General features: G+C 36.6%; 2 protein-coding genes across 3 annotated transcripts; one reads left to right on the plus strand and one right to left on the minus strand.

The window, feature by feature from the left end:
• Positions 1–1,999: 1,999 nt before the first annotated feature.
• Positions 2,000–14,389, plus strand: LOC111399169 (transcription factor SRM1-like). Of its 2 annotated transcripts, none has more exons than XM_023026435.1 (2): positions 2,000–2,578; positions 13,366–14,389. In XM_023026435.1, exons 1-2 carry the CDS (start codon positions 2,196–2,198, stop codon positions 13,529–13,531), a joined length of 549 nt encoding a protein of 182 aa, XP_022882203.1. In that variant the 5' UTR covers positions 2,000–2,195; the 3' UTR covers positions 13,532–14,389. The 2 variants fall into 2 exon arrangements, 1 of the variants encoding a protein (XP_022882203.1); XR_002703594.1 differs by lacking the exon at positions 2,000–2,578 and adding an exon at positions 3,218–4,823 and having other exon boundaries at positions 13,366–13,489.
• A 928-nt stretch (positions 14,390–15,317) lies between these two features.
• Positions 15,318–17,373, minus strand: LOC111399170 (F-box/LRR-repeat protein 4). Its single transcript, XM_023026436.1, has 2 exons — positions 17,012–17,373; positions 15,318–16,528 (listed from the first exon to the last, which is right to left on the minus strand). Exons 1-2 carry the CDS (start codon positions 17,340–17,342, stop codon positions 15,639–15,641), a joined length of 1,221 nt encoding a protein of 406 aa, XP_022882204.1. The 5' UTR covers positions 17,343–17,373; the 3' UTR covers positions 15,318–15,638.
• Between the last annotated feature and the right edge of the window lie 329 nt (positions 17,374–17,702).

Below are 17,702 nucleotides of genomic sequence, written 5' to 3' on the forward strand. Positions count from 1 at the left end.
TCTCTCACACAGTCAGTGTGTGCAGTTGTTGCTATTCTTATGGGATTTGATTTTTAGGATAAGCCATCAACGTTATTCAAATATTCTCTGCACCTCATTTCAGTATCCAATTCTGGAAGACAACTCTTTTGACATCATTTGACATGGCAACAATCTTGGCCATTGATTGGAACCACACTAATTCAAATCAATGACTCAATTTCCTACACATCACAGAATGTCGAACTTGTTGTACATGGAATGTACAACTAGTTTAATCCTTCAGTATCGGCTCTATTTGGCTGTCTACTTGACTGTTTTGTTACTAAAGTTGCATCAATTATAATTATTTAAGGAAAATGCGGCGATACAATACTCTATAAGTAACCTTTGAAATGAATATTAAGAGACGGTTGAGTAGAAAAAATTAGTTGAGTGACAGCTAAACGAGGACGACATGTCTCAACTCATAGTCCATAAGGTGAGTGATTAGTCTACACTCTCTGGGCTTATCTGTCATTATTAAAGAATTTGTTTGTTGGCTTATGAAAGGGACTTTTGGATTTTCCTCGATATTCCTGCTTTGCTTATTCATTTGTTAATTTTAATAATTATTTGACAATTATTATCAGTAATCTTATCTGCAACGTCTGTCGATTTCTTGAAAATTTTAAGAATGTAATTAAACGCAAACCATTAGTAATTACTTTTAGACCCAACATTCCAAATCTTCTGTATCAGTTCTGGAAACTGTGCACTTTCACATGAACAGGCAGAGCCAAGCCCCAAGTGTCTGAATTTGCTGGTGGAGTTTTTACTTTTTACTGTGTCTGTGTCATCACTTAGCAGCCTCATTTCAGTATCCAATTCTGGAAGACAACTCTTTTGACATCATTTGACATGGCAACAATCTTGGCCATTGATTGGAACCACACTAATTCAAATCAATGACTCAATTTCCTACACATCACAGAATGTCGAACTTGTTGTACATGGAATGTACAACTAGTTTAATCCTTCAGTATCGGCTCTATTTGGCTGTCTACTTGACTGTTTTGTTACTAAAGTTGCATCAATTATAATTATTTAAGGAAAATGCGGCGATACAATACTCTATAAGTAACCTTTGAAATGAATATTAAGAGACGGTTGAGTAGAAAAAATTAGTTGAGTGACAGCTAAACGAGGACGACATGTCTCAACTCATAGTCCATAAGGTGAGTGATTAGTCTACACTCTCTGGGCTTATCTGTCATTATTAAAGAATTTGTTTGTTGGCTTATGAAAGGGACTTTTGGATTTTCCTCGATATTCCTGCTTTGCTTATTCATTTGTTAATTTTAATAATTATTTGACAATTATTATCAGTAATCTTATCTGCAACGTCTGTCGATTTCTTGAAAATTTTAAGAATGTAATTAAACGCAAACCATTAGTAATTACTTTTAGACCCAACATTCCAAAACTTCTGTATCAGTTCTGGAAACTGTGCACTTTCACATGAACAGGCAGAGCCAAGCCCCAAGTGTCTGAATTTGCTGGTGGAGTTTTTACTTTTTACTGTGTCTGTGTCATCACTTAGCAGTGGAAAAAGCAGCCTCAATGTAACAGTATTGGACTGTAAAATTTAGGTATATTTCATCTTTCAAGTGGGACTTTTCTGTAAAAACTGCTGCGATCAAAGATTGAGAGAATATGTGTACAATAAGAGAGTTATGGCAAATTAATTTATCCATTTAGCACTTTTGGGACTTTCTTTATTTGGCACTCATGGTAATCTCTTTCATATTTCACTCTCTTAAAGAACCATATTTACCGTTATATTGAAATCACCCCACCAATTAAACTTGTCTGTTGGTTCCTGGCTGTTATTTATTGCATTTTATCTATATTTATGTTTGGTTTTATAGTTTTCAGATATTTCTCATGCATTAACTAAATTTATTGCCTTTTTCTTCATCAATAGGGTCATCATTTCACTAAAGTCCAATTCTTGAATTGTGGGGCAGATTATCATTGAATTCATCCGGATTTCCCTTGCTTATCTGGCTCTTAAGTGATAATTATTGCAAATTCTCTCTAATAAAGTGCAACTGTCTTTGCTTTTAGCCTTTTTGCCCTTACTCTTTAGCTATCCCTCAGTGGTTCTTTCCCATAGAATATACAGATCTTAAAATACAAGACTGGGATATAAATTCTATTGATTGAAGGGCTAGATGCTGACCGGTGTGTCAAGCACCTCTGTGTGGAGTAGAGAACAGGATAAGCAATTTGAGAAAGCATTAGCAACTCATCCTGAGAATTCTTCAGATAGATGGGAGAAAATTTCTGTTGATATTCCAGGAAAATCTCCGGTAGAGGTTAAAAATCACTATGAACTTTTGATCGATGATGTCAGCCGAATTGAATCTGGCTGCATACCTTTGCCTTGTTATAGTTCTTCTTCAGATGGTTCAACAAGCCATGCTAGTGACGAAGGACCTGCTAAGAAAGGCGGGAATTTCAGGCCCTTAAATGGCGATTCTGGTCTTGGAGGCAAGGCTTTAAGGTCAGATCAGGAGCGGCGCAAGGGAATTGCTTGGACAGAAGAGGAACACAGGTGAAGTCTTGTGGTATTTACTAGTTTTGATCTAAAAGTATGCCCCAACATGGACATATAAATATGCAAAATTTTTCGACAATCTAAAGCCTCAACCTTTTAAGTTAATGTTCATGTTTGATTCCTGAGACAACGCTGTCTTCATTTTTTGCTTGTGGTAGATTATTGAATCCTTATCCCAGAAGAATACTATCAGATGGCAAAATAGATAAGTTTTACTAACATGGAGATTCATGTATACCTTCATTTGATGTGAACTTGGTTGAATATAACTGGACATATATCCTCAGAAAATAAGCCTATCATATCCTTAAAAAGTTCTTCCTCACTTCATTTCATTATGGGTTGAGGAGTTCAAGGTTGAGTTTGGAGGCCGCACTGTTTCAGCTTTTTACTAAGATTGTCAAATATGATCTCATCTGAGTTTTGTTACTTTTAGAAACGTCACCAATAAGTTTAGGAGTATGCTGCTGTCAATTGGTTACATATATGGATATGGAAACTTGCTAATTCCCAGAGAGCTGGTCTTTGTTCACTGTATTTTTTTTTTTTTTTTTTTTTTTTTTTTTTTTTTTTTTTTTTTTTTTTTTTTTTTTTTTTTTTTTTTTTTTTTTTTTTTTTTTTTTTTTTTTTTTACTTCTTATGGTCAGTAAACTATAGAAGAATTTTTATAGAGAAAATCGTAGAGTACCACTTAACTATCGTGTGAAAATGATTTTCAAGCTCGTCACTCAATGCAGACAATTTTTCTCCAGTATTTTTAATATGTCCTTTTAATTTTATTACGAATTTCTCAATCAAACTACACACTTACTTAGATAACATAGACTCTTGATTGTCAAAGGTTAATATATATGTTTTTTTTTTTTTATCTAAGAGTTGAACTTAGAAGCTGACTTTTTTCACTCCTCAAAATATAAGTTTTAAAGATGTACCACCTCTAAGTAGCAAACCTAAAAAATTAGGTAATATGGCTCAAGGTGAAACATCTATGAGTCGTCCAATATTAGTTGATTCATTAAAGGAGTGATTGAAATTAAGACACATAGTGATACTTACAAAAATCAAATGACAATTTGCGTTCTTGGTCCACGCCTTTTATACACAAATTAAGGAAAAAGACGTACTAGAATCTAATGGACGAGATTTAGTATTGAAAATCATAAATTTTTTTACATCAACAATTGCATGTTTAGATGTATGTTATCATTATCCCATCATTTATCTTGTTATTACAAATCTTTCACGGATTTTAAATAATCTATCATTTTCATTTTATAAATAGATTGTAAAAATAAGAGAAATTTAAAATAATATTGGAAACTAGGACCAGTCTCAGGCCGAGCTTTTACGAGCCACCATTGGCCCGTCGACACCCTTACATTTCTCTTTTGGATACTCGGAACAATCCATGCCTCCGATGACAGTTCTTCCATCTTCATATATATCCATAAAACTAACAAGAAACTCATATCCTTCAACCAACCCAAGAAGGATCATTTCCCAAATTACCCATTTTGGCTCATCAGATTCACCACAGTGGACGGCCCCTGAGATAGCAGAGGCTATAAATGACAGAATCATCAAGTGGGGCCCACCTGGTACAATCTCGATTGATACCAGGAACCTTCAACCGGGCCAATGGTTCCTTCCTCTCGTTGCCCAAAACTATGATGCCCACAGTTTCATAACCCCTGAGCTGTCCTCCAAAGGTTGCAAAGGAGTCATTGGCAACCAAGTCTGCAAAGACTGGGACATGGGTTTTGTTCAAGTCGATGGCAGTTCATTGAATTCATTAAAAAGATTGGGCCTTTTCGCAAGGAACGTGACAAATGGTTGCTTGATTGGGTTAACCGGGAGTGTGGACAAGATCACCACAAGAACTATGATTGCATTGGCTTTAGAAAGCATAGGAACTGCATATCAGAGCCATGGTAATTGGAATAATGAAGTTGGGGTTGCATTGACTCATTGGGATGCCGAGGAATGTGGAGTTTGCGGTGTTGGAGTTGGAGTTGGGGATGAGCAAGAAAGGAGAAATATTGTAGCTTGCTCGGATGTGTAGGCCAAAAGTAAGGATGATTCTTAATGTGGGTGCTTCACATTTGGAGAACTTCGCGAGTTTGGAGGAGGTTTCGATGGCAAAATGGGAGATTTTGAGAGATGCATGCCAGGGAACATTTGTGTTTTGAATGCTGATGATCCTCTTGTCATGAGTCTTCCTGTCCCCGTGGGTGTCAAGAAGGTAGGTGACTTTAATGTTTAAACTTTTGATAGCATAGTTACTTGGTTTGTATGCTTTTGGTGTGCATGGCTTTAAATTTTAACTGGAGAACCCGTTTTTCTATTAAAGGGTAGATGAAACACGAATTGGAAAATGAACAGGATCTGATTCAAAAGATGCGTTTCTTAACGATCCCCACCCTCCTCACAAACACACCCTTTTATGATGTCAAGCACAGACAATCTGATGCGGACATCCATTTAATATTTATTTTCTAATTGGACTATTAGTTATATTCTATTTGGATTATTATTTATGTTTCTGTTATTGGGCTTGTATAGTGGGTTTGGCTCAAGCCTTCCTCTTTAGTGTTTTTGTTTTGCTATTTATTTCTGTTTTGTTGCGTATTTGAGACAGTTGATGAATTGATGAATTAAAGAATATAATGCTTGGGTTGTTGCCTATGGCTTCCTCCTTCTCTCATTTCCCCTGATTTCTACTTCTTCTCTAGTTTTCTCATCCCATTCTCTCCGATTTCTCCCTCTCTTCTTGCTTATTCTTTTTTTTTTTAATTCGTCCTACATCAAATTTGGTATTAGAGTCGATACTTGGGTAAATTCTCTTCTAAAATCCAAAATTTCTTCCCACCCTCTTCCAAAAAAATTTGTAGATCCCAAAACATGTGAAACAACACAAAAACAATGGTGGCGGCAGTTTTTTTTTTAGTTTTTCCCATTTTGTCGTTATTTGTTCTTCATAAAAAAAAACGGTACTATTCACCTGCGGGGAAAAAAAATAAAAAAAATCTGAGTTGCTATGTTACTGCTGTCGCTTCCTGCAAACCCTAACCCATACACACAATCCATTATTAATCCAAACAGTCCATTATAACACCCAGTCAAATATTCTAGTCTCCATATCATTTAACCCGTTACTCAGACTCAATCTACATCCACATAATCATAAGTAGCCCAAGTCCTAGAGGCCATTATCCACATCTCATATTCAGCCCAATAAGGCCATTACATCAACCCAATTATCCAACCCGGCCAATAACCCAATCCCCAGCCCATTTGTTACATATTTACCCGAACATATAACCCAAATCCATTCACACATAAAGTAGCCCCATTCATTACTGGCCCAAATCACAACAATCAGCTCACTTCATTGCATTCTAGTCACCGTCTTCAACCTCGTTACTGTCTGCCGTCGGTCAACCCAACCATCTCTCCTACTATTATCGCCAGTCATCCTTCCAGCCGCCATCGCCCCAACGCCGCCGATTGAACACCCAAGTTGTCGACATACATCCTCAATCCCAAACTCGTCTTTGCTGCCAAATCACAACTGCAAACCAGACTCCTTCAATTCCCCATCCGGTCCCACCAATCCCTTCAACTTCCGTCGCCGAACGCTACCCATCACCTACCATCCACCACCCCAGTCAAGAATCCCAGTCATTTTTTGTCCATTCGGGGTGGACTCCCTCCCCACATTCACCTAATCTGGTCGTTTTCCTTGCCGCTAGTCCAATTGTTACAACACCAGGCAACTCCAGCTAGGCAGAAGCATTCACTGTGTCCAGAAACTTATATCACTTAATCCACCGTCGACTACAGCCTCTAACCCTCAGTTGCACCACTAGACGGGTTGATTTTGAGGTGGTGAGATTGAAGAATTGGAATTTATATTCGCATCTGTGGACTTTGTTCAACAACTCTCTTGAAGATTGCAGACAACAGTCGACTTCATCAATCAAGTAGTTAATTATCTCCTTTGCCAACTGCCTCCACCGATTGCAAAGAACCAATACAGCCACTTGAGTCAACTGGACAACAGGGAGTCGCTATCTCCTAATTCTCATTAGTTTATACTGTTGTTTTATTTTAAAAGTGCATCTATTCACGAAATAATTCTTTCGATTTAAAACTACCACAAGTGTACGGATCGTGATAAGTAATAAAGTGGATTTTTAAAAGTCCGAATATCGTCCCACAGAGATTGAGTAGTTCAATTCTATATAATATAGCCTTAACCGAGTCTCATTGAGTGAAAATATGGTCCAAATGCAAAAAACCCTAATTTCAATTAAAAATCCTAATTTCTCAATTAGGAACCCTAATCTTGAAATTTCTCTAATTAAACGACTCAAACACTCAAGTAAATGAAATTATGCAAATTCAAAAGCTAATTTATGGAAATGAATCAAAATAAAGTCACTAGGATCACAAATCCCCAATTGAAGCTATAAAAACCCTAATTTCATAAAATCAATGACCCGATGGAAATTTGCTAATTCAATATTCCTAAATCTATCCAACATATTCTCTCGATATATATTAAACCTATTCTTACACACCACCAGCCTATATCTCTATGGATGATGCAAATATACAAGAATGCATGTGGTTTTGTGAACAATTAAAGAATTGCATAAAGTATAGGGGTATATCTCTATCCCCTATCGGACCCTATGTTGATTTACACCTTATCGAACATATTCCACTTCTCTCAAATGTAAGAAATAAGTCATCAACACTCACACAATCATTGGCCACTAATTGCGGAAGAAAATCAATGCATATAAACCAATCAAATTGTCCAAACGAGTCTTTATATTAAAATCATGAAATATGGAATTAAAATAACAAACAATGGTTCATCGATCACCTAGTGAATTGAAAACCTAGCCTAGAATATTCATAATTACAGAAAAAAAAACGAAATTAATAAATTGAAAGAATAGCACTCGTATGAAAATTTCTTGAAATTTTGAATAAAACCTTAAAAATCTGCTTGAATTCTTGTGGAATCGGCTTCAAGATCTTGTTTCTTGCCTTCAAAAGTTGTAATTTTCTTCTCCCTGGACGTTCTACCCCATTTCTAATGAATTTTGGCTTTTATATCATGTCCTCACGGAGCCCCGAAAGAGTTTCAATAAAAAACGCAAGTTCAGAATTTTTTTTTTGTCTTTTATAGCCATGCGATCGCATGGTTCAAGTGAAATGGCCCATGGAATCCCTGCAACCTTATGTGCAGCCGCATGGCACAGTTCTGTGCGGCCGCAAGGTTGTAACTTTCAACTTTGCTATTTTGGTCCCTGAACTTCGTTTTCTCTTTTCTTGATCGCTTTTCTTTCTTTCCTTTGTTCCATCATCAAATATTAACTCCTAATTGACGTTTGGGTCAATCAATTCCTTGATCACTTGCTCGGCTCATCTTTTGATTAATTGCAATTTAGTCCTTCATATTTCACTTTTCTTTAATTCAATCCAATATTACTTCTTTCTTCCTCCGATCATCTTGTATCGTCCTCAAGCTCATACTTGGCATATTTTCATTCTCGTTCTGCACTTTAGCTCAACTTACCAATATTTGCACCTTTGGTCCCCGAACTATCACTTTGTTTCGTTTTGGTCCTTTTTCGGCTCTTTTCTTCTGAATTCCATCTTTTCCATAGAAACACCTACACTGCATGAATTTAACGAGATTAAGTTACAATTCAATTACTTTGTCCATGTTTAAGTCATGTTTTTGAGCTAAATAAGTGTGTAAAAACACACTTATCAGCATCATTTAGAGTCTTTGTGTCACTGTGCTCTCATAAATTTGGCCTCAAACTTCACTTACCTGAAATCAGTCACTGAATTAACTTCCCATTGTTACCCCATTTACCTACGTGATTGGAAATTTTGACAAGTCAATTGGACCCTTGCTTTATTATTTACACACCTCAGCACTATTAGCTTGCATAGTTGGATTCCGTAACCCCAAAATTTGTTCAAAGAGAGAGAGAGAATTTCAAATTGTTGTTTTTAATTGTTGGTCCTTGTTGCATATTGATATCTCTATTGCATTTCATTTAGGTAGTGTTGCTTGCGTACAATTGCACAGTGGTCGTCCTGTCACTTTACTATTTTAAACATGGACCCCTCGTAATTTGATGCACTCACCCGACAAATAGCAGCTATCCAAACCCAGATGATTACTACTCTTGAAGAAAGTAAGGCTCTATCTACTAATTTGAACAACTTTAAGCAAATCACTCGTTCAACCGACGTCCATAAATCTAAAGTGTCCCATAATAGACATTATCATCATCATCGTGGTGATAAAAAATGCTTTAGACACGATCGTAGGTATAGGATCAAGTTCGTGAACGAGAACGAGATAATTTTGAAATTTTTTCTCAATGGAATGCCCTTAAACAAGGAAATCAATTAGTGATTGAGTATATTGCTGAATTTGAGGAATTTCGAATGAAATGTCATATCATTGAGGATGAGGCCTTGACTTTGAGTAGATTTACACAAGGTCTAAGAGATGATCTTAGGCATGAGCTTTTCTTTCGGGGTGTCACCGCTCTTAATCAAGCTTATTCTTTAGCTCGAGATTATGAGTTGATTATTAGTACTGCATATGAAAAGCGTAATCACCATCGTTCACCCATCTCATTAGCGTCATCTCATCATAAGTCTATCATAGAGCCTTCCCAGTCTAGTGTTCCTTCCCTTTGGAAAAACAAGTGTAAAGGTTGTGATAGCTCAATGTCGTCTTCTTCATGTAGAAAGCGTAATGACAATCATCCTTCGGTTTCATTGGCTCCACTTCCTCCTATTAAGTCCCTTCTAGGACCTCCCTCATCTAATATTCCTCCAATTTTGGAAAATAAGGGTATAATTTTTGCTTAATTCTCCCAACTGTTCAAATTGCGTATAACAATTCTGTAAATCGGTCTCTAGATCTAAATCCATTTAAAGTTGTTCATAGTTATAAGTCTAGGCGGCCGTTAGACCTTATTCCCATGTCCCCACATGCTAGTGTGTTGATGGCAACTGAAGCATTTGCCCATCATCTTCATGACTTGTATATTGAGATCAATAAGCAAATTGACACAAGCAATGTATTATATAAACCTCAAGTTAATTTGCATAAACGATATTTTGAATTTAATATTGGGGATTATGTTATATTGCAAGCCGGTAGTGCTGGTATTTTTAAAGTATGTTGGTCCATATGCACATGTCATTGATTTTTCATCACATTTTGGCCACCACTCTGCTTTACATACTGAAGATTTATTTACGTACAAAGGCCTTTTTAATTTCCTTGATGATCATTTTCTACTTCCTTATGTGAATCCCCAACCTAAATATATTACCATTTTCACTCCAATAACACATTTCATAGCACACAAAGATGAAATTGATGCTATTTTAGATAAACATGTTGTGTTGACCAATGATGAAGATTTTGGAGATGAGTGGCATGAATTTTTACTATTGGGAGTTCAGTATCGGTATGTGATTACAAAGAAAGATCGTCCTCCTTTGTTGGATCATATTCTTGAGGATAAGCTGGAACTAGCTTTATTATCATTTGTAGAGTTTCGGTATTTGGTCATCAAGAAAAATCGTCCCCCGTAGCATGGCTTGGAGCTTTTAGCATCAAATTTATTGCAACATTTTGATTTATCCACTCGACGGGGTCGAGTTTTTCTCCCTCCCTGAGAGAGTTGATGCGGACATCCATTTACTATTTATTTTTTATTTGGACTATTAGTTATATTCTATTTGGATTATTATTTATGTTTCTGTTATTGGGCTTGTATAGTGGGTTTGGCCCAAACCTTTCTCTTTAGGGTTTTGGTTTTGCTATTTATTTCTGTTTTGTTGTGTATTTGAGACAGTTGATGAATTAAAGAGTTTAATGCTTAGGTTGTTGCCTATGGCTTCCTCCTTCTCCCCTTTCCCCTGATTTCTACTTCTTCTCCAGTTTTCTCATCCCATTCTCTCCGATTTCTCCCTCTCTTCTTGCTTATTCCTTTTTTTTAATTTGTCTTGCATCACAATCAATAGAACGAAAGATATCGCCCCTTGTGTTCTATAACTCTGTTTGGTAGCAGGATACTTGTAATTCCCTCTGATAGCAGGATAATACGATCAATCATGAGACAGAATATATCAGCAAAATATAATCAGATTGTTGCCTTTTTCTTTTGATATCATCACTAGAAAGTCCAAGAACTTAGCAGAAAAGTAAAGATATCCTTAGTCAAATTATAAGAATTATAAACACATTGCTTGAAATGCAAATGCAATGCCTTGAGATCATAGTCCTCTGGATCCTGATTGATAGGAATATGCAGATCTATAGGCTATAGTGATATTCATGTATTTAGGTAAGATAGAACATACTTGGTTCTGAAGCCAAACTATAAAATATCTTTCAACAGCTTCTCAACCGTTTAGCGCTTTTCCCCTCTAGGGCAATTGTATCAAGTCTTAGCTCTTAAGATTTTCCGTGAATACTCTGCTATTGTATCCACACAAGTTCATTTTTCTTTATCATCTTCTTCAAGTAGCACAGTATAAGCTCTTGTTAAAATATTAGAACTCTTTGGCAACATTGAACATTGGCAAAGAACGATCATGCAAGCAAAGAGCTTGCCTTTGTTACACTCAAAAAGTTAAGGATAAAATGTACATGGAAAGGAATAAATAAGAATTTTGAAGAAATATTCTGTTGAAATTCAATATAGTTACAAAACTTCGGTAAGGACCAGAAGTTTTTCACCTAGACACAACCATTACGTGCCTAATCAACTATTCCAGCTCAAATAAATCTTTTTCACCCAAAGGCAACAAATTGGCATAATGCAGATATCCATCCTCGAGATTTTATTAGAGAGATACAGAAATGTTGAATTAGTTTCTGGACCCATAAACATGGAGATACCATATAGACATATCATTCAACCTGCAGAGTGCATTTGCAACGGTATATTTTAGGATAAAGAAATACTGCTAAGTAATTTTGAAGAAATTCATGTGACTTTATAGAGCAAAAATGCACAGAACAAAGACACGGGAATCCAAGAACCAGCCCATAATCTAATTGCAAGCTTTGGGAACTTTCGAGTCAGTGTCATTAGGCAAGAAAAACTGCATTTGCCTAGCAGTTGCCCAAACTGCTAGTAGTTCTAACATTAAATTATTTTGTAGCAAGTTGAGGCTTGTTGGACTCGCTGTCACACCAAAATCCTTTTTCTTTTGAAGAGGCGATAGTTAGATGTTGAATATAATCAGAAGATAGGTTCAAGAGAATTAAGACAAGGATGTTAACAGATATGCTAAATCGTACCATTCAGCTGCTACACATCTCTAACCAAGGTGCCTTAGGGACGAGTTGATGTAGATAGTTTAATGACCAAGGAGATGGAAACACTGTTTCCTTTACAGAAATCAAATAATTTTTTAAGTAAGGTTTTCCATCCTTTCAATTGAGATCTCTTTCCCAAGCTTTCCCGTGGGACTTTGACTGACCCTAAATGAAATTCATGGAGATATCAACCATCACTTGTTACGGAATGGGCAAAGGTTGAAACAAACCTGGTGTGGAAATGTATTCTAGCTTTCATTGACAAACATTGCATTCATCTATATCTCCTCACGTCCTTACTCAATTTACTCCACTTGAAAGCTCCCTTGGTTTTTTTCAATTGCATACTTAAAATGCCTTGTAGGATCACATCGAATTGACTGAATAAGCTGTTGGAGTTGAGAATCAGCTTTCAAAAAAGAAGATGATTATATCTTTTTCTAGCAAGCGGCAAAACATGTTTGTCTTTTTTGATTTGCTATAGGACATATTTGCCTTCATAATTTTATATTGGAGCCAAATTATGCCTCGAGGAAACTGGAATTGCTTCGTGCTGAGAAATCAAATCTTTTAGAAATTATGATTCAGATGATTCTACAAGTGCCAACATAAAGTATTTAATGCAGATTTATGACTTGCATCTAGGTATTCTTTGGTCGGAGAAAGGGCTCTGATGTTCGGTTAGTTTTGGCACAAAGTATAGATGGAGATCACAAAGTTCAGGTTGTTTTAGAAAGGAATAAAGAAGCATAAGTTTATTGTCGCTCTTATCGCCTAAATACTTTAATTCTAGTGCAGGGCGGCATGGGAATATTTAAGAATATTTTGAAAATGTCATTCAGCCCACGAAATCTGTGTGATATTTATATTTGATTGTAGTTTTCTGAAAACCAACTTCAACTTCAACTTCTGAATTCCATGCTGTCAAAAATTATGTGACATTATCTGCCATCAAAATATCTGAACTGGATAATGTGAGATGAAATAAATGTTTTTTTCCTAAATGTTGCAATAAACTTTTTGTCAATCTCTGTTCCATCTGGCATACAAGGCAGTTATAAATGAGCTTCTGAAAAGGTTTTGTCTAGAATTTTGAATTCGGCAAGTGTGAATATTGAAAGGCTTCCATGAAAATATGGATATTTAGGGAAGTGAATTTTTTTATATCTGGTTACCTGAACAATTTGTTTTGGGAAATCTTCTTCCTATTTTTCTAAGAAGTCCTATCACTTCTGAAAAGTACTAAATAAAATAATTAATCAAGCATGTATGTTTCCCCACTTAATGCACACTCTCCTTGATCCAGTAAATCTTTTCTTGGAGGTGTTTGATTTATAAATATATGTATCTATTATAAAGAAGTTTATTGCATAATCTGTTTTACTCTGCTGGGGTTCAGGGTCAAATTTGTGATTCCGAGTCCAGGTTTGCATTTGGCTCTGGACGCATGTGCAGCAGCTGCTGTTGCAACATTTTTGGGAGTTCCTCTTGCTCTATGCGGAAAATCCTTCTCAACATTTATACCCGTTCATGGGAGGTCAGAATGGTATCAAAATAGTAAATGATGCTTATAATGCAAGCCCAGATCGCACACGAAGCGCCATTGATTTACTAAGAGCAATTGAGTGCAAAGGCAGAAAAGTTGCTACACTTGGGGGGCATGCTTGAACTTGGTCCAAAAGAGATCATGTTCCACGAATTGATTTTACAGCATTGCCTAGATGCTCGAATTGATTTAATGGCACTTGTTGGTAAGCGGTTTTTGACGGCAGCTGAGAATTTGAACATAGGTAAGGGGAAGAAGTTGGTATGTGCTTACGATGCAGACGAACTTGTTTCCAAATTTGTTAGCAAATTACATTGCCATGACGTTGTTTTGGTGAAGGGTAGTCGTGGAATGCAGATGGATAAAATCATTTCTGTTATTAAGTCCTGTTTGTTAGTATCCCATCAATAATCTTACTAATGCCATACATGTTAGTACCCCATATTAGAACTTTTTAGTGGAAATGAGGGAATGATATTCTGGAAAACCATTGTTGCTGAAGGACGTTGTCGGATTTCATGGCTGCAGTAGACACGGTGAAGAGCAGTTCCAGCAAAACTTCACCAAGCATGACCCCGTCATCAAGCAGGCACTTAAATTGCTGGAGGACGTTGTCGGATTTCATGGCTGCAGTAGACACGGTAAAGAGCAGTTCCAGCAAAACTTCACCACGCATGACCCCGTCATCAAGCAGGCACTTAAATCCTCACCTCTATAGATTCAAGCAAGATTTAGCAAAAATATATTGTTCCGAAGATTTAGCCCCCATGCTTTGATGTTTGAACCAGTCGTGGTGATTTATGAAAAAGAAATGGTGAGCCGGTGATCAAACCTATTTTATTTTTGTATGTTATTCTGGCTTCTTCAAGATCTTTCACACCGCGAATTTGGTCTAATACTTCGCTTCCTTACTGGCAAAGGCCTAGTTTTCTGTCATTATTACACAATTGCTCATTTCAAAGAGCTCGAGCAAAACAAAATGAGGCAGCTGATTTTTGAGAATAATCAAATCACAAAAAACCTGAACTTTCATCCAATCCACACTAAATATGGGACTACATGTCTGGATTCTGGATATCTTCTAACAAACTCAACAACAAAGCAACCGTCAAGCAACATCATTTCCAAAAACTTGTATATACATCAGATAGATTGTAATAACATTTTAGAGCACTATGTTTCAACCATAACGAACACACTATAGCTTAACTACTTGCCTTTAACGACTAGAGTTTTGATCAAGCTAAAACCTTTATTTGTTGGCTGGCGTGACATCATCAAAATCATAATCAAAAGCTACTGGTTGTGGAAAGTGCAGTACCATCTGGAGAAAGTTCAGTGCTGGCAAAGGAAGATTTTAAGTGGAGTTCTCAAACGTTTAGAGAGACGGGGAACGGGAACACAGTGGTCGAATGGTTAGCTAATACTTCGCATACGCATGAACTGAAAGAGAGATTATAGGATTGTTGAAGATAGATAAATGGAGCTTGCCCAATCTCAGATTGCAATAGGACTCTTTTGATGTATTTTTATTTGATCATTTCATTTCTCATGGTAGAGATTTGATATAACTTCGTATAGATGACTGATAAGGTGCCATTTTTTGCGCCTTTTACTTACTTTTCATATCAATATGTTAAGGTAGGGGATAATGTCAAACCGAGATGGCATAAAATAAACTTCGATGGCTCAAGAAAATAAGTTGATCGACCAATTTAACTTTTACAGCATTATTTTCAAAACGCACTTTACAATGCACTCAATAACTGTCTAGAAATGTCTAAAAAATGAATTCCCTCAAAACATTCTCAATTCATAGATCAAATAGAATTAGTATTCGATAAATATTCACAAATGTCTTTGTTATTGATACCCAATTAATTGAACATAAACGCTTACATATGAACTTGGGCTTCTAGCCATAGAATTTATGAGCAGGGGAAGATGACAAATCCTAGTGCAGAGATGTGGGGAAATAAATCAGAAAGAAATCAAAAGCTCTAGAATACATAAGCAATACTGTAGGGCGAAATAACATGGTGAACGAAACCATGGACGGAAAGCTCCAATCGAACAAAGGAACCTTCAAAATAACAGAACTTGCCATATATTCACAAATCACAGTCTCAGCGTAGCACATCTGGCTCAGCCAAACCCCCAACAAAATTCACCTTACATCTCTCCGGAAACTGCAATCCAGCCTGCTCGCATCTAGCAATGGTTATATGAGGGCATGAACGCACATCGAGATACTCAAGACTTTCACAAGATTTCAACAGTTTGCTAATGCCTAGCACTGTAATCATTGGACAGTTGCTCACCCTCAATATTTTCAAACTCAACTTGAAATCTCCATTTCCTAATCCCAGGAATGCTGCATCTGTAACCTCTTCACAGCACCCAACGTCAAGAACCTCGAGCTCCGTGCATACCGAAAATATGCAGTCCAAGGATGTATCAGTAACATTTAAACACCAATCCATGCGTAGATTCTTAAGACTGCCATGACAAGAAGCCAATGATTTTATGGCTCCATCAGATATGTCCCGACATCCACCAATGACAAGTGTCTCAAGATTTTCACAGTATTTGGCCAAGGATAATACAGACTCATCCCCAACCTTGTAGCAATCCAATAACTTCAATGTTCTAAGTGATGATGAACAAGCTTTTGCTACACTAGTTACCGCAACGTCTCCAATGTTAATGCACTTATTGATGTCTAAATGTTTCAGACTTTGACACCCAGCAACAAGAACAGTTATTCCTGAGTCAGTTAATTTACTGCATCCTTGGAAACCCAATTCCTCTATATTATTGCAGTTCTTGGAAAGAGATCTTAATAGAGCATCGGTTACAAATTTGCAACCAGCAAGATGCAACACTCTGAGGTTGGGGCAACCCTGAGCAACAGATGATAACCCCTTATCTGTTAGCTTTCTGCAGTAGGATACATCTAAAGACTGCAGGGAAGATAGCCCAGAACCAATAGCTGTCATTCCAATATCGGTTATACCTGTGCTACACCAACAATTCACCTATCAGTTATGCGTCCAACAAAAGTTCCACATTAAAGTTCAAAGAAATTTTTAATTTCTTCATGCTTTGCATATGATTTTAGTTAAAATCAACTATCTTTCTTCATCACAGTAAAAGCAAAATTTAATCCTCCAGTGATTAAAAAAAAAAAGCGCAGAAAAATTAAAATGTTTATTTAAGATAACTTCGTAACTCCACGTCAGTTCATCTCAATAGCTAGTAGATTAAGTAAAAAGGGGCCAAAATCAAAGTCTCACAAAATTTTATTTTTCAACACCAAAAAACAAGGCTTCAACAATTATAGGAATTGAAACCACGCGCACTGAATTTCATATATCAACCCCAAAAAAATGCAAAGAATATTCTTTTGAAGCTTTTTGAGTAAAAATTGCAGAAATAGTAAATAATAATATACAGGTTAGTAGTGAAAAAGATCATTTAGTTAAATGAGGAAATTAACCTTTGCAATTCTGAAGGTTGAGAATTCGCAAGGACGATAAGGCGGCGGCAATAAAGGAAAGATCCGAGTCAGTGAAGCCAGGATAAAACGACCTCGAGACCGACTGCGACAGATCAAGCTCGTGCAAGCGCGTGAAACGAGCGGCGAGTCTCTGGAGCTTGTGAGGGCCGGCACGAGCACAAACCTTCCTCCTCTCGGTGCTCTGTAAATGGAGCCATCTCTTGCACACCAGCCCAAACACTTCCTTGTCCTTGTCGTGCTCCAACTTTAACAGCACCGCCCGAAGCTCATCGTCGCCAAGACTGTCATTTATGCACGCGCCGCCGTCCATTGTAGTAGAGTCAGAGAGAATAATAATTAGCAGCAATATATATAATACTTGAAGGATTAGGAGAGGTTGAAGAGGCACTGATATTAATTGCACTTAAGTCCTCAATCTTTTCTCAATATAACAATTATGTAACAAAAATTGTTAAAATATTCTTTTTTCATACTTTTAAACGTGGAAAAAATATTTTATAGCACTTATAATATATTTATTTTTAAATCACCTTTTAGGTCGAAATTATTATCAAAGACCAGACGTGCTAATCGATACAACAAGGATGAAAATTAGAACGCCCTTGAAAAATGATTTTATAGACCTTGATTGGAATATCAATATTGTTGTTAATGAGTTTTTTGAAATTAC

The sequence above is a fragment of the Olea europaea genome, chromosome 8, assembly GCF_002742605.1.
Source record: "Olea europaea var. sylvestris chromosome 8, O_europaea_v1, whole genome shotgun sequence".
Taxonomy (NCBI): Eukaryota; Viridiplantae; Streptophyta; class Magnoliopsida; order Lamiales; family Oleaceae; genus Olea; species Olea europaea.

Coding starts and splice junctions, on each gene's coding strand:
- LOC111399170 (XM_023026436.1), bottom strand. CDS start 17,342: ATGGACGGCGGCGCGTGCATAAATGACAGTCTTGGCGACGATGAGCTT. Junction 16,529..17,011: donor CAACCTTCAGAATTGCAAAG/GTTAATTTCCTC, acceptor GGTGTAGCACAG/GTATAACCGATATTGGAATG.
- LOC111399169 (XM_023026435.1), top strand. CDS start 2,196: ATGCTGACCGGTGTGTCAAGCACCTCTGTGTGGAGTAGAGAACAGGAT. Junction 2,579..13,365: donor TGGACAGAAGAGGAACACAG/GTGAAGTCTTGT, acceptor GCTGGGGTTCAG/GGTCAAATTTGTGATTCCGA.